At 44.3% G+C, this 18,343-nt stretch overlaps 1 protein-coding gene across 1 annotated transcript in view; it reads left to right on the top strand.

Annotated features, from left to right (window-relative positions):
* Window positions 1–12,823, top strand: part of GNB1L (G protein subunit beta 1 like) — a 66,219-nt gene extending 53,396 nt beyond the window's left edge. Inside the window, exons 6-7 of the mRNA XM_054996888.1 lie at window positions 2,728–2,943; window positions 12,067–12,823. Coding sequence (XP_054852863.1) covers window positions 2,728–2,943; window positions 12,067–12,333 — 483 coding nt within the window. The 3' untranslated portion in view covers window positions 12,334–12,823. The remainder of the gene's footprint in view (window positions 1–2,727; window positions 2,944–12,066) is intronic.
* Window positions 12,824–18,343: the final 5,520 nt, after the last annotated feature.

The raw sequence follows: 18,343 nt of genomic DNA, 5'->3' as shown, positions 1-18,343 counted from the left end.
TGGGAGCTAGCTCAAAAGCTTTTTCTTTGTTTTTTTTATAGAAGGGGGAGAGAGTCTTAAACGGTATTTGGAAAAATTATCCACGCCCAATGCGTTATCTTGAGCATTGAGTATGTTATGAATGGGAGAGGCTAATGAGTTGAGGGCCAAGCATGGTATGTAGGGTTGCCAGCCTCCAGGTAGTAGCTGGAGATCTTCTGGAATTACAACTGAGCCGTTTCCACACTACTCACCTTCATCCGAAACGGGGCGCAATGTCGCAAAAAAAACATGGCAAAACTCGCGCGAGAAGACGCTATCTTCTGCATCTTTTTCACGACGTTGCACCCCATTCCGGATGAAGGTGAGTAGTGTGGAAACAGCCCTGGTCTCCAGGCCACAGGGATCAGTTCACCTTGAGAAAATGGCTACTTTTGGGAGTGGACTTTATAGAATTATGCCATGCCAAAGTCCTTTCCCTCCCCAAACCCCACTTTCTCCAGGTTTCACCCCCCAGATCTCCAGGAATTTCCCAACTTGGAGCTGGCAACCCTAATAGTATGAGGTGACGGGAGGTGACAGTTGGAAAATTTCCTCCTCATCCAAATATTCCCCTACAGGATATTATAAGCTCTTAGAAGCTTGAGCAGGCCCATTTCCTTGTCCCTCGGCTTGCCTTTTCATTCCTCCTTTAGCTGATACTTAACTACTCTCAATATTTTCTGCCTCTAAAGCATGCTTTGTCCCTCGTCTGACTGTTGTGAGAGGCAGTCTTCCTTTTTTGATTTACAAAGTAATATATTTCAGCATACCTGGAGATTCCACTGAGCGTGCAAAAGCTTCTACCTTATCTGTGATTTGGCCACAATCCTCAGTATTAGTGTGAACAAGTTGGGGGGAATTACAAAGAACCAGGGCTTTTTTCTGGGAAAAGAGGTGGTAGAACTCAGTGGGTTGCCCTCAGAGAAAATGGTCACATGGCCGGTGGCCCCACCCCCTGATCTCCAGACAGAGGGGAGTTTAGATTGTCCTCTGCACTGCTGGAGCAATCTAAACTCCCCTCTGTCTGGAGATCATGGGGCGGGGCCACCAGCCATATGACCATTTTCAAGAGGTTCTGGAACTCCGTTCCACTGCATTCCAGCTGAAAAAAAGCCCTGCAAAGAACCAAGGTGGGGGGGATTTCCCCATTCAGGTCTCCCCATTCAGAATTCTGTTAGGAAGCTGAAGTTGGTTCCCACTCTCTTTATTTCTCTCTTTATTATTACAGCACTTAGCCAGTACGTTAACCATAAAATTTAAGTGCACATTTTACAACCATTTGAAACATGAAGCATATAAGTATATACAATTTAAAAACATAATTTCCTAATATCTATCAAAATTTGTAAAAACCAGGAAGTCAGCATAGTTCTAAGCAAGCAACCGAAATGGAGGCCTACACTCTAATGGGCTCCCAGTTACCAGTTCCTTATTTGCAGTTCTTAGTTCCTTATTCGCAGAGCAAAACACAAATATTGGGGGAAATTGAAAAGCTCTGTACCCCAAAATAAGACAGTCTAATGAGTGCAGGGCTGTGTTATCTGAGGTCATCCAAAGATTGTTTGGGGATACAGAAGGCTTGTATCTCTTTCAGTTCCTTATTCACAGCTGTTCCCAACACCAGTTTCTGGGAGGCAGCCCAAACAGGAGATCCTGGCTCCAGACCAGAGTTTGGATTGGCACCAGCACCTCTTGTTGTTGGGGACAGTCTAGTGAGTGCAGGGCTGTGTGATCTGGGGTCATCCAAAGATGGCTTGTATCTCTTACCCTACTTTGAAGCTGTTAACTCAAGAACTGAGTTTTGTAAGGAGGACCCAGTATACATCCTCTTAAAGGGCAGAGTCCACTGAATATGGAGGTGTATGATATGTGCTCCTACAGTCTTTATTTTGGGTTACAGAGCTTTTCAACCCCCCCCCCAATATTTGTGTTTTGCTCTGCAAATAAGGAACTGGGAACCAACTTTGTAGGTCTCCCCCCTCCCGCTTTCAAATTCTCGACTCTAAACATTCCAAGCCTCCTGGAGCATGCCGGTCTTCTTAGGCTATTTTGGGTTTTTCCCACAACTTCCTTTGGGTTAATTTATTAAGTTACATCTTCCTGCACATGCAAGTCCCCTTGTTTTGCTCTTTGAGACTGTCTAGAGCCACCTACTTTACTGTTACTTATAATGGATAACCCAAACTCAGATTGTGAAGAAACATATTGAGGTTTTGAAAAGAGACAGCATTAGAAGGTTTTAATTGTGCCGTAGAAAAGAGCAAGAGTCCAGTAGCACCTATAAGACTGACAAAATTTATGGCAGGGTATGAGCTTTCGTGAGTCATAGCTCTGGAGAAGTGAGTGAGCTGTGGCTCACGGAAGCTCATCCCCTACCACAAATGTTGTTAGTCGTATAGGTGCTACTGGACTCTTTGCTCTTCTCTGCCACTACAAACAGACTAATACAGCGTCCCGTCTTAATTGTGCAGGAATAGGTCTTCTCCTTCCCTAAAAATCAGCCTGTTTATCAAAGGTAGACTCTTAAGTATGGTAGTCCTTTTGAATATTCACAAAAGTGGGGTGGGGTTGGGAGAACGGGATACTTATTTACACAGATACCTTTTAGAGTTCGGTACAAGGCATGCATTGGCTAAATGTATTTGTACCTACTTGGTAGGTGTCGCACAATATGTTCTGATCATCTGTGTTGTATTTTTCCATCAGCCCAGCATTGGTTCACGCCCTTCGCTTCTGGCTGGCTATGAGGATGGGTCAGTGGTTCTGTGGAATTTGTCAGCAGGGAAAACCCTGAGTCGACTGGCATGTCATCAGGAGCCCGTCATGGCCCTTGACTTTGACTCGGAGAAGGCCAAGGGGGTGTCCGGCTCGTCTGAGAAGATGCTGTGTGTCTGGAAACAGAATGAGCAGCAGAACCTAGAGGTCAGCACGATCGCCCTCTCTGTGCCGTCCGTTCTGTTTTGCACTAACCATTTGATAGACTAAAAAAAATACTTAGGCATGACGAGGGGATGTTGCGGATCCCTTGCTGATTAATCACAGACCGGCTGTGATCCAGGATAGGCTGGTAGGAGGTGAAAATACTTTTGGCCTTTTTTTCATTACGCGCAGACTCTACCTCAGTTTTATGGTACTCAGACCCTAATTTATATTTCTAAATATTGTGACTTTATTGTCTGATTCATTATTATACACCCTGATCACAACCCCTGCCGGCCCTTGTTTCTGCCATGGGGAATGAGATTTTCTCAGCTGGTCTAGGTTTCAAGCTGCTAAACCACAACGAGTTCACCTCCCCAACTTTACCCCAATCACTCTCTTTTGAACCTCATGTATCTTTTGTTTCTCTCTGCAGACTCCATTTAGGTCTTATGGTGCCCAAACCCTAGTTTTTATATTTCTAAATATGTTGACTTTGTTGTCCGATACGTTACGATAATTTATGTGCTGATTGGTAAGCTGCAGTACTGCAGCCCAAGCTCTGCTCCTGACCTGAGTTCAATCCTGGCGGAAGCCGGGTTCAGGTACCGGCTCAAGGTTGACTCAGCCTTCCATCCTTCTGAGCTCAAGGTTGACTCAGCCTTCCATCCTTCCGAGGTCGGTAAAATGAGTACCCAGTTTCCTGGGGGTAAAGTGTAGATGACTGGGGAAGGCAATGGCAAACCACCCATAACGAAAGCCTGCCAAGAAAACGTTGTGATGCGATGTCCCTCATGGGTCAGTAATGACTCAGTGCTTGCACAGGGGACTACCTTTACCTTTACCTTACATATGATATTAAAGCTTTTTTCTCTCCCTGGGTATGTACATTAGCCTTCAGGATCTTACCCTAGAAAAATGGGACTCATAGCTTTGAACAATATAATGTATATGCTGCTATTGTTCTTTATTTACAGATCTGAATTGTGGATTTTAAAAATCAGTTCTGAATTTGAGCAAAGGGGAGGATTTTTAAATACATATTCTGACATTGTTTGAAGGGAAAAATTTGCTCTCCTTTTTTCTGTGCCCCTTGATTTGTGTGGTAATCATTCAAATGAATGTGTTTTGTTATTGTTATTTGCTTATACACACACACATATTTTATACATATAGCTGGGGAGTGCCACAGAAATCAAGGGGCATAGAAAAAAGGAGAGCAAATATTTCAGTTCAAACAATGTCAGATAATTAAAGATGCTACAATAAACATTTCTTTACTAGAGCAAGTCCATACTTGTTGATAAATGAAGCTATAGGCTTCCATTATTTAGCAATCTTCAGTCAGGCTGCTATTAGAAATGTAACTGCCTTGTGGCTCACGAGGACTCGCAGGAACACACACTTTAGAAATCCCACCTTTCATGCCGCCAAATCTTCCTTTCCAGAGTTTTCTAAACTCTCAGGGGCTTGAGCAGGCTGGCTTTTCTCTTCCTTCCATTTATTTAGCTGATACTTGGCTGTTCTCAACATTCTATATTTGCTGGGCATATTTAGTCCTTATCAGTCTAGTTTTTAAGGATATTTTTTCTTTTGATGAATTTACAAAGTAATGTTTTTTCTAAATATCCGGGAATCCCCTAAATATGTAGAAACCTCTGCCTTGTTTGGGAGTGGCATGGTTTTGCATCTTTCATCATCTGTACAGGACTCGGAGCCAGCTAGCTGACTATTACTGGGTATTTGTTTATCAACCTGTCAGCTCAAGCAGAGTTACACCTGTCTAAGACCATTGACTTCAGTGAATTTCGGTGTAACTCTGTTTAGGATTGCACTGTGCGTAACTCAGCTGGAAATTAATTCTGCAAAGCAAGTTTGGATCTGGATTTTATTGCTAATTTTGAGATTTTACCAACATCTGAGGATATCACTGTCCCCAAAACTGTAAATTAAGCTTTGGACCCACTGTGTTTGTAAGATGTGCCTTATCCGATCCACAATCATTCCAAGCATTATGAGGAAAATTAGTATTTGCATATCATCAGTTTTGTAAACCTCAAAGAAAACAGCAAACAGCAGTTAATGGACTAACTGCATTGTTCAGCATTTCATTCTTCCACTGAAATTGCTGCTTTCAGGTTCTGAAAATTTGACAGGTCTTGATATATGAACAAACATCCTGAGAATTCAAAGCTTTTCTTTTTTTTCTGCGTACTTGCCTCCTGTCTTCAATTTCAAGGAATTTTTTCACATCTTGATTTTTGTACATTTTTAAATAAACATTCTACCTTTAACCTTTTCCCCATTTTTAATAATAATAATAATAATAATAATAATAATAATAATAATAATAATAATAATAATAATATAACATTCAATGTATATACTGCCCTTCAGGGCAATTTAATGCCCACTCAGAGCAGTTTACAAAATGTGTTGTTCTAACCCTCATGACAATCCCCCTGGTGAGGTGTGTGGAACTGAGAGAGCTCTGAGAGAGCTGTGACTAGCCCAAGGTCACCCAGCTGGCTTCAAGTGGAGGAGTGGGGAATCAAACCCAGCTCTCCAGATTAGAATCCCACGCTCTTAACCACTACACGAAACTGGTTTTTAACCACTACAACAAACTAGTTACATTTATATAACATAGTAGGGAATTCCTTAATATATTTATGACTCATTCTTCTCCTTAAACAGTTTTTGTCATCAGCTGAAGATTACCTATTTTCAGATATTGACTGAGCTGGACATTGTTTTTAGTGCTGATATTTATAGCATTCTGGTATTTAAAGGGTAGCTTTCGTTGCGATTTTAAAGTGTTTTATTACCATCAGGTTCTTTAATTTGTCCATTTCCTTAAGCGCCTCTGGTGGGAATGGCAACTAAAAATGTGGTAAATAAATATGGAATCTATGTACTATCGTTTTATACCATTTATATCAAAAATAACAGTTTTGTTTTTAAGGCAGGCTTTTCTTCCGAAACTTGTATCGTGGACTACATACTACTTAAGAAGGAGGGATTAATGTCACCTTGTTCACCTGCAGTGGCTCCTCTATAAGCATAGTTGGGAAGCAGGAACATTTACCAGCTAACGAAAAAACGTAACTAGAGCCTGCTGAATCAGAGCAGTTGTCCGCCTAGTCCAGCATCCTGTTTCACACAGTGGCCAACCAGTTGCCCCGGAGGCCCAAATGAACACGACATGGAGGCTGAGGTCCTCCACTGCTTCTGCCTCCAGGCACTGCTGTTCACAGGTTTGCTGCCTCTGTAGATGGAAGCTTCTTTCAGACACCATGGCTAGCAACCATGGCTAGCAGCCACCATGGCTAGCAGCCATCTCTATGAATCCTTTTAACCGGGGCTTTTTATCATGGGAAAAGAGGTGATAGAACTCAGTGGTGGAACTCAGGACCGCACAATGACATCACTTTGGGTCAGCTGGAACAAGGAGGGAGTTTTTTAAAGTTTAAATCGCCCTCGGCAAAAATGGTCACATGGCCGGTGGCCCCGCCCCCTGATCTACAGACAGAAGGGAGTTTAGATTGCCCTCCACACTGCTGGAGTGGCGCGGAGGGCAATCTAAACTCCCCTCTGTCTGGAGATCAGGGGGCGGGGCCACCGGCCATGTGACCATTTTCAAGAGGTGCTGGAACTCCGTTCTACTGCATTCCCGCTGAAAAAAAGCCGTGCTTTTAGCCCCATTTTACCCCTCTTTTAAGCCTATCTATGGTCATCCCTACCTCCACCAGCTGTGAATCCCACAGCTTAATTACTTGTTACATAAAGAAGTATTTCCTTTTTTCTGTCCTGAGCCCGTTTCTCAACAATTTTGTTGGGTGCCTTTGAGTCCTAGTATTAAGGGAGTAATAGAAAAAGGTCCCTCTGTCCACTTTCTGCAGTCCATGCATAATTTTATAAACTTCTATCATATCTCCCTTTAGCTGTCTTATTTTCTATTTATTTATTTATGTCATTTATAGTCCATCTTTCTCACTGAGACTCAAGGCGGATTACACAGTGGCTGTTTTCACACGTCTTACTGGCCACGGAAAATTGTGCAAAACTCCCGGAACGATGGCGTCTTCCTGGCACCATCTCCTGTCATGACTGGTTCATAGCGCGATGATGTCAGAAATGATGGGAAACCGCGCCAGGAAGGAGTCATCCTTTTGGGAATTTTGCACGATTTTCTGCAGCCGGTAAGACGTGTGAAAATGGCCAGTGTGAGATTAGTACAATCAATATCAAGGACATTTCCATAAACAATGCCGTAGGGTAAATAAACGCAAGTTTACAAAGACATAGCATTAGCAAGAATCCAGTACAGTTAAAGGAATGCTGAAACAGGGCTGACATTAGACAACATGAAGCACAGGTATCTCATAGGAGCACATCTTTAAAACAACAGATAGTATGTAAGGCAACATAATGGTGAAGTCTATAGTCTCTGACGTTCCAGCATCTCACATCAGGACTGCAATAAGAAATGCCTAACAGTTTCGTTTTCCTCCTTCACGGAGTCATAGGTCAGTTTCGCCAGTGTTGAGGTAGTCCAATTTGCAATGTGGGTAAATTAACGTAATTAACATTTTTATCAAGACTCCAGTCCTGTGCATACTTCTTAAAAATAACTTCCAATGAAGTCAAATGCTCAGTAGCACTAAATCAAATGTTCCAGAAAAACACATTCTTATAGAGGGTTGCCTTTTAAAATATTCCCTGTGGGTGGAAAGCTAGCCTGCCAGGAATTATAGTTATAGCCAAGCCTTCTCCATTATTAACGCTTTGCATGTCCCAAGAGTTTTTGAAGCTCATTTATGTGACCCCCCCACCTCTCCCTTAGTTCATATACACATTCTGAGATAGTACAGGCTTAGCCTGACCTGGGTAGGCCAGGTGAGCCTGATCTCATCAGATCTTAGAAGCTAAGTAGGTTCACCCTTGGTTAGTAACTGGATGGGAGACCTCCAGCAATGACCGGGGTTGCAGAGGCAGGCAATGGCAAACCATCTCTGTTCATCTCTTGCCATGAAAAACCCACCAGGGGACGCCATAAGTCAGGTATGACTTGAGAGCAGGATTTCACTTCAGGAGAACAGACCACATGTTTATTTTTTGAATTGGCTGAATTGAAGGGAGACACCTGGCCACTTCCAGTTTGGTGTAGTGGTTAAGAGCGCGGGACTCTAATCTGGAGAGCCAGGTTTGATTCCCCACTCCTCCACCTGAAGCCGGCTGGGTGACCTGGGGTCAGACACTTAAGAGTGGCAGGACTCTAATCTGGAGAGCCAGGTTTGATTCCCCACTCCTCCACTTGAAGCCAGCTGGGTGACCTTGGGCTAGTCACAGATCTCTGGAGCTCTCTCAGCCCCACCCACCTCACAGGGTGATTATTGTTGTGGGGATAATAATGACATACTTTGTAAACCACTCTGAGTGGGCATTAAGTTGTCCTGAAGGGCGGTATATAAATCAAATGTTGTTGTTGTTGTTGTTATTCCCAAACCCTCTGTGATGGTCTTGTGGGTAGCAAATAGGAACATGTTACACTTCTGTCTCAGTTTTGATTATAAACCACATTAAAATCTCAGGGCAAAGGAATTTGACTCCCTACACAGTTGCATATTGTGAGCTAGGGGAATTCTCATTTTGAGCCCTTTCTAACTTGGGTGACTTTGCTCATCGTACTGGAGGGTGGATGGTATCTTGGGTAATAATGGCTTTAGATATCTTAGCTCTGAGTGATCCCTATACTTTTTTGGTACAATGTTGGTTCAGGACCACTTCCATTACGCCGCCTCTCCCTGATCTGTTGTCTTCCCGACGAAAGCACTAAAAACCACTCAGAGATGCACACAAAGTTCTTCTCCACTCTCTCCCCTACTGGATTAATAATACAAACCAGATGGGGCTTTCCCTTGACATTCCACGTTCCTGAGGTAATGATGGTGTTTGAAAAACCACTCAGTGGCACGTTATTTTTACTCTAAAGAGTTTCAGCAGCTCCGGCTGAGCAACCGGCTCTTCGAAGACGTGACGCAACAGCGGTGCAGCGGCTCTGTTTGGGGTGGCAGCGTTCCAGTGTGCCAGTGAAGAGCTGGTGAAGCTAGCCCCTCTTATCCCCACGAGGTTCACCGGAGCCTTTATCGGTCACTTCCAAGACTGATGGAGAGGCTGCCTGTATCATGGAATGAAAGGACTGGTTAGGCTGAGATGATGCAATTAAGGGGTAATGGTGTAGGGGGAGGAGGCATGCGGGAGGCCTCCTCGGGTGGCTGAACGGTCACGGATTTGCCCTGTTGTTAAATGACTGCAAATGCATTTTGCTGCACAGAAAGTCGCCACAGGCAAACACCGGCTTTCTGGTGCGTGATGAGTAAAAGGACGAGTCAGCAGCCTACAGGTTAAGTAAGCATCAGACATGAACACTCATGAAGCTAGCTGCCTTGTGCTGAACCAGAGGCTAGGTCTGTCAAAGTCAGTATTGTCTACTCAGACCGGCAGCAACTCTCCAGGGCCTGTGGCAGAGGTCTTTCACATCACCTTCAACCTGTTCCTTAGTGGAGATTCTGGACTTTGAACCTGGGACCTTCTGTGTGCCGAGCGGAGGCTCTACCACTGAGCCACAGCGCCAACCTTACACATAGTAATCCTTTGCCTCACACATTTTATGAGCAGCATTGCATCTTAAAAGGGCCATCTATCCTCACGTGAACCTGTGTGACCGCTCTATTCTTCCCAAGAGTTCTGGCTGCTCTGCCCAGTAGGGATGTGAAATCTGTTTCGGCCCGTTCCCTGGCCATCATGGTTGCAGCCCCTCTTTATTTAGAATGGCCCTCCTTGTTGCCCATCAAGAAGGTCTGAGAGGCAGTGCTCTTTAGAAAGGCTTTTGATGGAGTCCTGTATTCAGTGTGGGTGCTTGGACATCTGGCATGTGTGATATACTCAGTATATTTTGTTTTTAACTGTTTTAAGTGCTTTTATGAATTCCGTGTGATGGTATGACTACTATTCATATACTGGTTTGGAATATCCCATCCTCTTCCTAATAGTGGGAAAGGTGACTTTGATTATTTCATTTATTTGTAGCTGACCTTTGAGACTCAGGGTGGGTTGCAGAATAAAAAATAATGCCATCGTAGAGCACAAGACATCTAGTGAACAATAGCTGCAGGTGGGTAGCCGTGTTGGTCTGCAGTAGAACAGCGAGATCCAAGTCAGGTAGCACCACTGTCAACAAGATTTTCAGGGTATAAGGTTTCAAGAGTCAAAGGTCCCTTCTTCTTCAGGTATCTGAAGAAGAGCGCCTCAACTTGAAGATTTATATTCTGTCTTCTATATAAATTTGAATAATATTTTTAAAAGGTCTTTTGGATGGCCCCATTTTCTGTTAGCATAGTACTCCCATCTTGCAGTTTTAAAACTATCTTATCCCACAGCATATATTTCATTCTCTGTCTTCTTGGTATATTAATCAGTGCTTCTGGGTATTATTCTTGATTTTATTTTTGGTCGTGGGCTTCACGTTTTTACTAGTTTTTATATCTACTCCTGTTTAAGTGCTGCTTTTAGCTGTGGCAGACTGCTGGTGTTTTGACATTTTTGATTGTCGTTATATTTGACTTCTTATGTATAAATTTTAATTTTTGTAAGCTGCCTCAGGGGAACTTTGCTGATAGAAAGATAAGATATACATTTCCAGAGCAAGTAAAATAAAAATGGTTTTAGAACACTTAAAAGAAAGGGAGTCCCATAGAATTCCTGCATTACCTCAAGACAGCAAAAGGATCTTTGCTGATTCTGAATATTTATGAATCTTCTTTAAAAAAAATTTTTTTTGAGTTTTTTCAACAGTTAACAAACATAACAAATATAACACAACGACTATAACAATTGCCGGAAGTTTACGTGGAAACCTGGAGTTTGAGACATTTACTGTGTGAATTGTACAAAAGCTAAAACAATTTCTACAACAATTGTACTGTAATAAATGGTTACTAATAAATTGCTATGACTTTAAGGTTATCACGTAGTGACTGTAGTATTTTATCATTTTGTTGCATAAATTCTAAGAAAGGTTGCCATTTTTGAAAAAAATCTGAACTGAAATCGGGATTTTCTATCAGAGAAATGTATTCTGTTATCTTATCCATAGTTAGATAGTCCCATAGTTTATTAAACCAGGGCCAATTCCAGACAGCCCTCCGCATCGCGAAACGTCGCGCGTCGTCACGCAGAAAACACGAAATATCGCGTTTTCTCGCGCGAGTTTTGCGCGACGTCGCGCAAAACTCGCACGAGAAAACGCGATATTTCGCGTTTTCTGCGCGACGACACGCAACGTTTCGCGATGCGGAGGGCCGTCTGGAATCGGCCCAGGATTGGATACATGGTAAGGTTTTTGACTTCCAGGATTTTGTAAGGATTGCTTTAGCTGCGACAAGCATGATTGCGATGAGTTCTTTACGAATCTTTGGGATTTATTTATGAATCTTTATTTTAACGTACTCTGAGTTTTGGAGAAGCAAAACATTGGTTGAAATTAGACATTTTATTTTTATTCCTTTTTTTAAAAAAGTCTGCTTCTCCCCCCTGAAGGCTCAAGTTGGGTAGGGACCAGAAACAAAACATTTAAATGCATATTTAAAACAACAACAACTGGTCATCACACATGTTAGGACTTGTAGTTCACCCCCTCAAAGGCCAATCGCAAGTTTCCTTTGGTAACGCTTTGGCCTGTCAGGCTGGACGTGACTCTTGTCGTCTACGGATCAGAATGATTTTTCCATCTGTGCGCAAAAAGGTGAAACCGGTCACATGCTCTTTCCCTGTAGAGTTGGTCCAACTGAGAGATCTCCATGTCAGCTCTGCATCCATTTACCTTCATATCGGCATCCACGGTCAACCCAGTAGTGAGACAAAGTAAGAGTCAGACTAAATGAGACAGAGATCATGGATTTTTTGGCTTCTTTTCAATATAAAGGTCAGGCACATACAGCCTTGCTTTCGATCACAGCCACACAGGGGAGAAAAGGGGCAATATAACTCTTCCTGTATTGTAATTCTGTTGTCCTCGAAAGTATAGGCGCTCACATTCAGTATTTTATCGCTTTTTCTTCTCAGATTCAACAGACGTACCAGCTCACCAATCCTGGGATAGCTGATGTGACCCTCCGGCCCGATAAGAAGATTTTGGCCACTGCTGGCTGGGATTACCGCATCCGTATCTTTGGCTGGAAGAAGCTAAAGCCGTTAGCTGTACTGGACTACCATACGGCAACGGTCCATTGCGTAGCCTTCTCGGACCACAGTCAACCCTGCCAAAGACTGATGGCAGCAGCCTCCAAAGATTGCCGCATCAGCATCTGGGCAATATATAATCAGCCATGAGAGATGCTTGGAAAATTGGACACGAGGATGGCTCGAGTTCACAACACGGAGTTGAAACACAACAGGACTCAGCAGCTGTTTCCCAAGTGCCTACAGTGGCAGCACGCTTTAGAAAATGTTGGATTTTTAAAAAATTTACTAATGATAACACTTTCTTGTAGTCCTTTGCTTACGGCATCTTGTTTTACTCCTTACTGTATCCCTGTGAAGTAGACCAGCATTGTTATTTCTGTATTGCCAGTGAGTAGGGGGTGGGCAGGCTGAGACTAGGAGAGATGCTCCAGGCCACGTAGTGAGTTCATTTCAGAGGTTAGATTTGACCTGGTGATCTTCTGCATCACAGCTTGGCTGTCCCAAACCATGCAGGCATCTTTTTAGGGGGAAAGTACACAAGACGCCAGATACTCTGTCTCTCTTGGAAAAACCCACCCTGGATTTTCTGTTACGTCCCTACCTCCGAGCTCCTAGAGGAGAACCCGAGCCAAGTGGCTTTCTGCAAGAGAGGGAGACAGAGAGAATCCTTCGCATTGCTCTTCTTCCCGGTGCAGGAGGGCAGTATCAGAATCATTCCTCTTGCGGGCAGCCGTTCTTTGTAATACTACACTTCCCAGGTAAATTTGCGGTACCCAGCTCTTAAAGAACACGCGCCCAGGCGTCTCATGTGCTTTCCCTCTGAGACTTGGTGGTATTTTTCCTGACTTGAGGTATGTATTTTACCTGGGCCTCAGTGTAGTTTTAAATAGCTTCCCAGCATCCTGGAGGGATTTGACTCTCTTAATTCTGCCTTTTAACTTTTTCCTGACTTATTTTTGCAAAACTCCCCCTTTTGAAATCTAAAGCGGTAATTTTGGACTTTGGGGGCAACTTTCCATTGACATGAACGCTAAACTTAATAGCATTGTGGTCACTGTTTCCAATCATAGTTAAAGCAAGCTACAGAGCGGAAGGAGGGGTTTACCATTAGGTAAATTGAGAGAAAACAGTTGATCCAGGGCTGCCCAATGAGCTATGAACAGACAACGTTGATATATTGGTTTAGGAACTAGGGGTGAAGGGGAGTTTTCTAACCCCCTCAACAGGAGATCAGCAGAGGAGCTGGTCCTGAATTCGAGGCTGAGTGAGATGTTGAATCTAAATCTCCCTGTTCTAAATGCAACCATCTTTCCGCCCCACTGCATGAACCCGAGGGGAAGTGTTAGTTGCAAGAGATGTAGAGGAACTTAATGAGTCAATCAGGTAGTGGCCGTCATACGGATTTTGCTACAGACCTGCTTCTGTAAGCAGGTTTCCCATTCTAATAAGGCACTGCAGATAAATGTCTGGGCTCTGTGTGTGTGTGTGTGTGTGTGTGCGTGCGTGTGTGTGTGTGTGTGCGTGTGCGCCCGCTTGGCTGAGTCAATGAGATTGATGAGGATACACACGCAGGCAAAGCCCTCTTGATTCAAGCTTTGCAGCCTTAGACTGCATTCAGGTGTCCCCTCCCCCATGCATGGGGCTTTCTCTTTTATCCCTCCCTGCTCATTCCTGGTAGGGCCACCTTTAATTTGTTCACACTCTTGTCCGTTTTCAACTTAAATCAGCAGCCAAGAATGTGGCAAGGGATAGCCTCTGGCCTGTGCAAATTTCATTGTCTTTTGTCACCCCGAGCTTTGCAATCCATCAAGAGAAAGGGAGGGAGGAGAGGAAGAGAAACTTTTTTCTCTGCTGTAGTCACTGTTTGTAAAGCTGCTGGTGGGCTGTTTCGGAGCCACTGTTAAATCCTTCCTCCCCGCGGCCCCCACCGTCTAGCACAAAAGTTTAACTCGGCAATCCAATCAATGCTATTTTCCCCTTGGAGAGATCAGAGTGTGTTTTCACGGTGGAGAATCAAGCTGGTTGGGCACTTCATTCTCATGTGGATGCCGTCCATAATGAAAGCAAGCTTTTGAAGATGGGAACAGGGCACTGGTTTTGTGCACCAGGATCCACAACCCAGGCCTCCCCCACCCCACCTTCCCTGGCACAGAGCCGAGGGCCTCATCTGCTGGTCCAACTCTATGATTCTATGATTCATTCATTTATTGACCTAATGAGTTTACACTGTTCCAATACCTGCATCCAAAGTGTCTTACCAAGTACCGGTAGGAAAAAATTAAAAGAATATAGTTGTAAATAGGGGGGGGGGGGGTCCTACGGTGTGCCCAAGCTGCTCTTCTGCCTCTTTGTGGCACTGCAAGAGGATCAGGGGAAGGGAACTGCGCTGACAGGTCTCGCTGCTCAGATGATGCAGTGGAGGTCCCAGGCTTCAGTAAAGACGACGGGCATTTTTCATTTTCTTGTATTTATCGTCTGCCTTTCTTTATGCCAATAAAGGTTGCTGTGTGTGTGTGTCTGCCTTTCAGCCAATGTTGGGTTCCAAATGTAGCTTCCAACAATTGAAATTCAACAGAAAGATGCAGCATCTTGGGGCTACGTCGGTGTTTTGGTGGAAGTCTCTTCTGGCGCTTGCTGATGACAGAAACGTAGTCCAGGTTCTAAGACTTCCTTCAAGAGGAGGGGGTCAGAAGGGGCTGAAGATGGGCTCTGGGGCTGGCTGTAGGTGCCAGCTTATACAGTTGCCAGCTTATATAGGCAGCCCTTCTGTTGATCAGCCCTCTTCGAGAAGTAGCTGCTTGGTAACTTTAGCAACATATGTCAGTAGTCAACCAGGGCAGATTTAAACTTCTCTCCTAGGCCCACAGTTCTCCAATCTGGGTCTAGCAAATTTTTATCCTGCCCTTCCTCCAAGCATCTCAAGGTTGCTTCCATAGTTCTCCCTTCCTCCATGTTATTCTTACAACAACCCTGCAAGGCAAGTTAGAGAGAGAGAGAGAGAGTCCTGGGGGATTTGAACGCTATAATCAGGAGTCATTTCATAGAAAAAGAGCTGGAGGAACTCATTAGCGTAACTCATTAGCATATGCCATACCCCTTGACATCAGAAATGTGTCATTAGCATAACTGATTTGCATATGCCACACCCCCTGACATCACCTATCCTGGCTGCTTTGGACCCAATCTTGGCCATTCAGGACCGAAAGTAGGCCCAAGATGGCAAAAAGGGGCTGAAAATGGCCGAAAAGGGGCCCAAAATGGTCAGGATTGGGCCGCTGCTGAACAGGAGAGTGATCCACCACCTGTCAGAGGTCCGATCCAGGCTGTTTCAGCCCCAATCCAGGATGGAATGGGTCCAAAATGGCCAAGAGTCAGGTGGGTAGGGCCACCTGACATGGAACCTCTTTGGGGAACTGCTGGAACTACGTTCCTGCACGTTCCCTCTCGAAGTGAGCCCTGGCTATAATGGATACACCACACTGGCTGCCTTCAGGAACTCCAGCTGTTCCACATCCTCCCACAACCAATGGGAGGTGACAGAATGAAGTGCCCAAAGTGTCTGTGGCTCTGATCGCCTAAGAGCAACAACTTGTCCTCTACTAATTCAGAAATCAAGAGTGTGTGTTGTTATTTGAGTTAGTCTAGGAAAATGTAAGCACCCTAATGTGCATTATCATTAGTGCAAAATACAGCTCAACAGGTTGCCGTCTCCACACATTGGTCGTGGACTGACCTGCAGTGGGTCACGCCACAAGTCTGCATTTTTTTAAAGAAAAAAGCAGACAATTCCAGAAGAAAGGGGGAGTTGTTCCAACAAAATAAATTGATGCCAGTTCTATTCTAGTTTGCTGGCCATGGATCTTCCTCTGGAATTGTAGTTTGGTATAGATCGGGGTCCCCAGTTTTTTTTTACCCTCCAGACACCTTTGGAATTCCAACACAGGGTGGTGGCAGCAACCACTAAATGGTGGAGGTGACACCGACCACAAAACATCAAGGAATGGGGCCATGCATAACTCTAATAGTAATTTGTAAACATTTCCAGCAGAAGCTATAACAGGATATGTTTTAAATTGAACATATTGTGCATACACACACTTTACCTTCAGGCACGCAATGAAGATCCTTGTGTTGTGGCAGCCGCTGCCAAAGCAACGTTTTTTAAAAAATCTGCACATTCAAGCAGCTCTCCAGTTGTCAATCAGAAGCCACGTTGGGCAAAAAACCCATCTGGCCCCACCCACTTTCTAAAAACACTTGGTGGACATGAGAAAAAGTGTCAGCGGGCATCATGGTGCCCATGGGCACCACGTTGGGGATCCCTGGTGTAGATGCTACTACTTCTTTGCCAGACACCCCAGACTACAATTCATATGGTTCCCTGGGGAGAAAGTAGTTACTGCTAAAGCAGCCTTCTGCAGCGCTTGTATCCTCAGAATACAAAGGAGAGGGAACAGAGAAGCAGGGCTTTTTTTCAGGGGGGACGCGGGGGAACAGAGTTCCAGAACCTCTTGAAAATGGTCACATGGCTGGTGGCCCCACCCCCTGATCTCCAAACAGAGGGCAATCTAAACTCCCCTCTGTCTGGAGATCAGGGGGCGGGGCCACCAGCCATGTGACCATTTTCTCTGAGGGCAACCCACTGAGTTCCACCACCTCTTTTCCCAGAAAAAAAGCCCTGCAGAGAAGCATATACTTTTTTTTAAAAAAAATGAAGCGGCTTCTTGTGTTGCAGGTGGGGGTGGGGGTCAAAGATGTGTTTCATGTATTCCAAGACTACTTTAAAACTGAACGTGGACAGACTTTCTGAGAGCAAATACTGTGCTAAAAACAGACTTGAAAGGCTTTATAAAGTAGCCCTGACCCTCGCCTGGCAGAATTAAAGGAGCAAGTCACTTGTACCTGAAGCAGGCAAAGGTGATGACAGTTAAATTAAGGCACCAAACCTCCCTCCCAACAAGCATATGGCTGTGATCCTACGATTAGGGAAGGGGTGAAAGCCCCTAACATTCCTAAATTAATTTAAATAAATCTTGAACACCAGCATTTGTCCACCAATTACATGGGATATTCATCACAGCCGAAAGGGACGCTGATCTCTGACCCCTAGACGTTTCCTGAAAATGAATCAATTAGTTCCAACGTTCTTCCTCCTCTTGGCTGGTGGGAAGTTCCTATTCTCTGCCCCACTGAGCAAACTGGAGGTCTGTGAACTTGTGTACAGAGCTAGGAGCCACAAAAGGAAAGCAACTGTCTGAGACCGTCCCTGTGGAGGAGCAGCTCCCATGCTCTCCTACTTCCCCATGCTTTGAAATTAAATCATTTTAGGCAAGGCCCTGGAAGCTATAAATGACAATTCTACTGAACTTTTATAAGGATTTAGGCATCTCAAAGTGATGAAAATCAAAAAGAGTCCAGTAGCACCTTTAAGACTAACCAATTTTATTGTAGCATAAGCTTTCGAGAATCAAGTTCTCTTGATTCTTGATTGATTGAGAACTTGATTCTCGAAAGCTTATGCTACAATAAAATTGGTTAGTCTTAAAGGTGCTACTGGACTCTTTTTGATTTTGCTACTACAGACTAACACGGCTAACTCCTCTGGATCAAAGTTATGAACCACTGGAAAATTGGCTTTATCAATTGCATTTTTATTCCGCCAATTTGGGGTAGTGGTTAAGAGCGGCAGGACTCTAATCTGGAGAATGGAGTTTGATTCCCCACTCCACCGCTCGAAGCCAGCTGGGTGACCTGGGGCCAGTCACAGCTTCTAGGAGCTCTCTCAGCCCCACCCACCTCACAGGGTGGTTGTTGTTGTGGGGATAATGATGACATATTTTGTGAACCGCTCTGAGTGGGCATTAAGTTGTCCTGAAGGGCAGTATATAAATTGAATGTTGTTGTTGTTCCAAGGAGTTCAGGATGACGCCCACTTTCATCCTCACAACTGCCCTGTAAGGTAGGCCTAGTGAATCTGACCAGCCCAAGGTGGAAATTTGCCTATGAATTGGACCCTGGCTCTCTCCAATGCTAGCTCAACACTCTTAATGCTACCCATGCTGGCTCTTATGCACAGCCCTTTCTCACAAAGAAATATTTCTACATATTGGGTTTAGGGAGAGAAAAAACCTGGTCTCTCTGTGTTTCGATGCTGTGC

This window comes from Eublepharis macularius, chromosome 13 (assembly GCF_028583425.1).
Source record: "Eublepharis macularius isolate TG4126 chromosome 13, MPM_Emac_v1.0, whole genome shotgun sequence".
NCBI lineage: Eukaryota > Metazoa > Chordata > Lepidosauria > Squamata > Eublepharidae > Eublepharis > Eublepharis macularius.
This window is presented reverse-complemented; position numbering and strand designations above follow the sequence as displayed.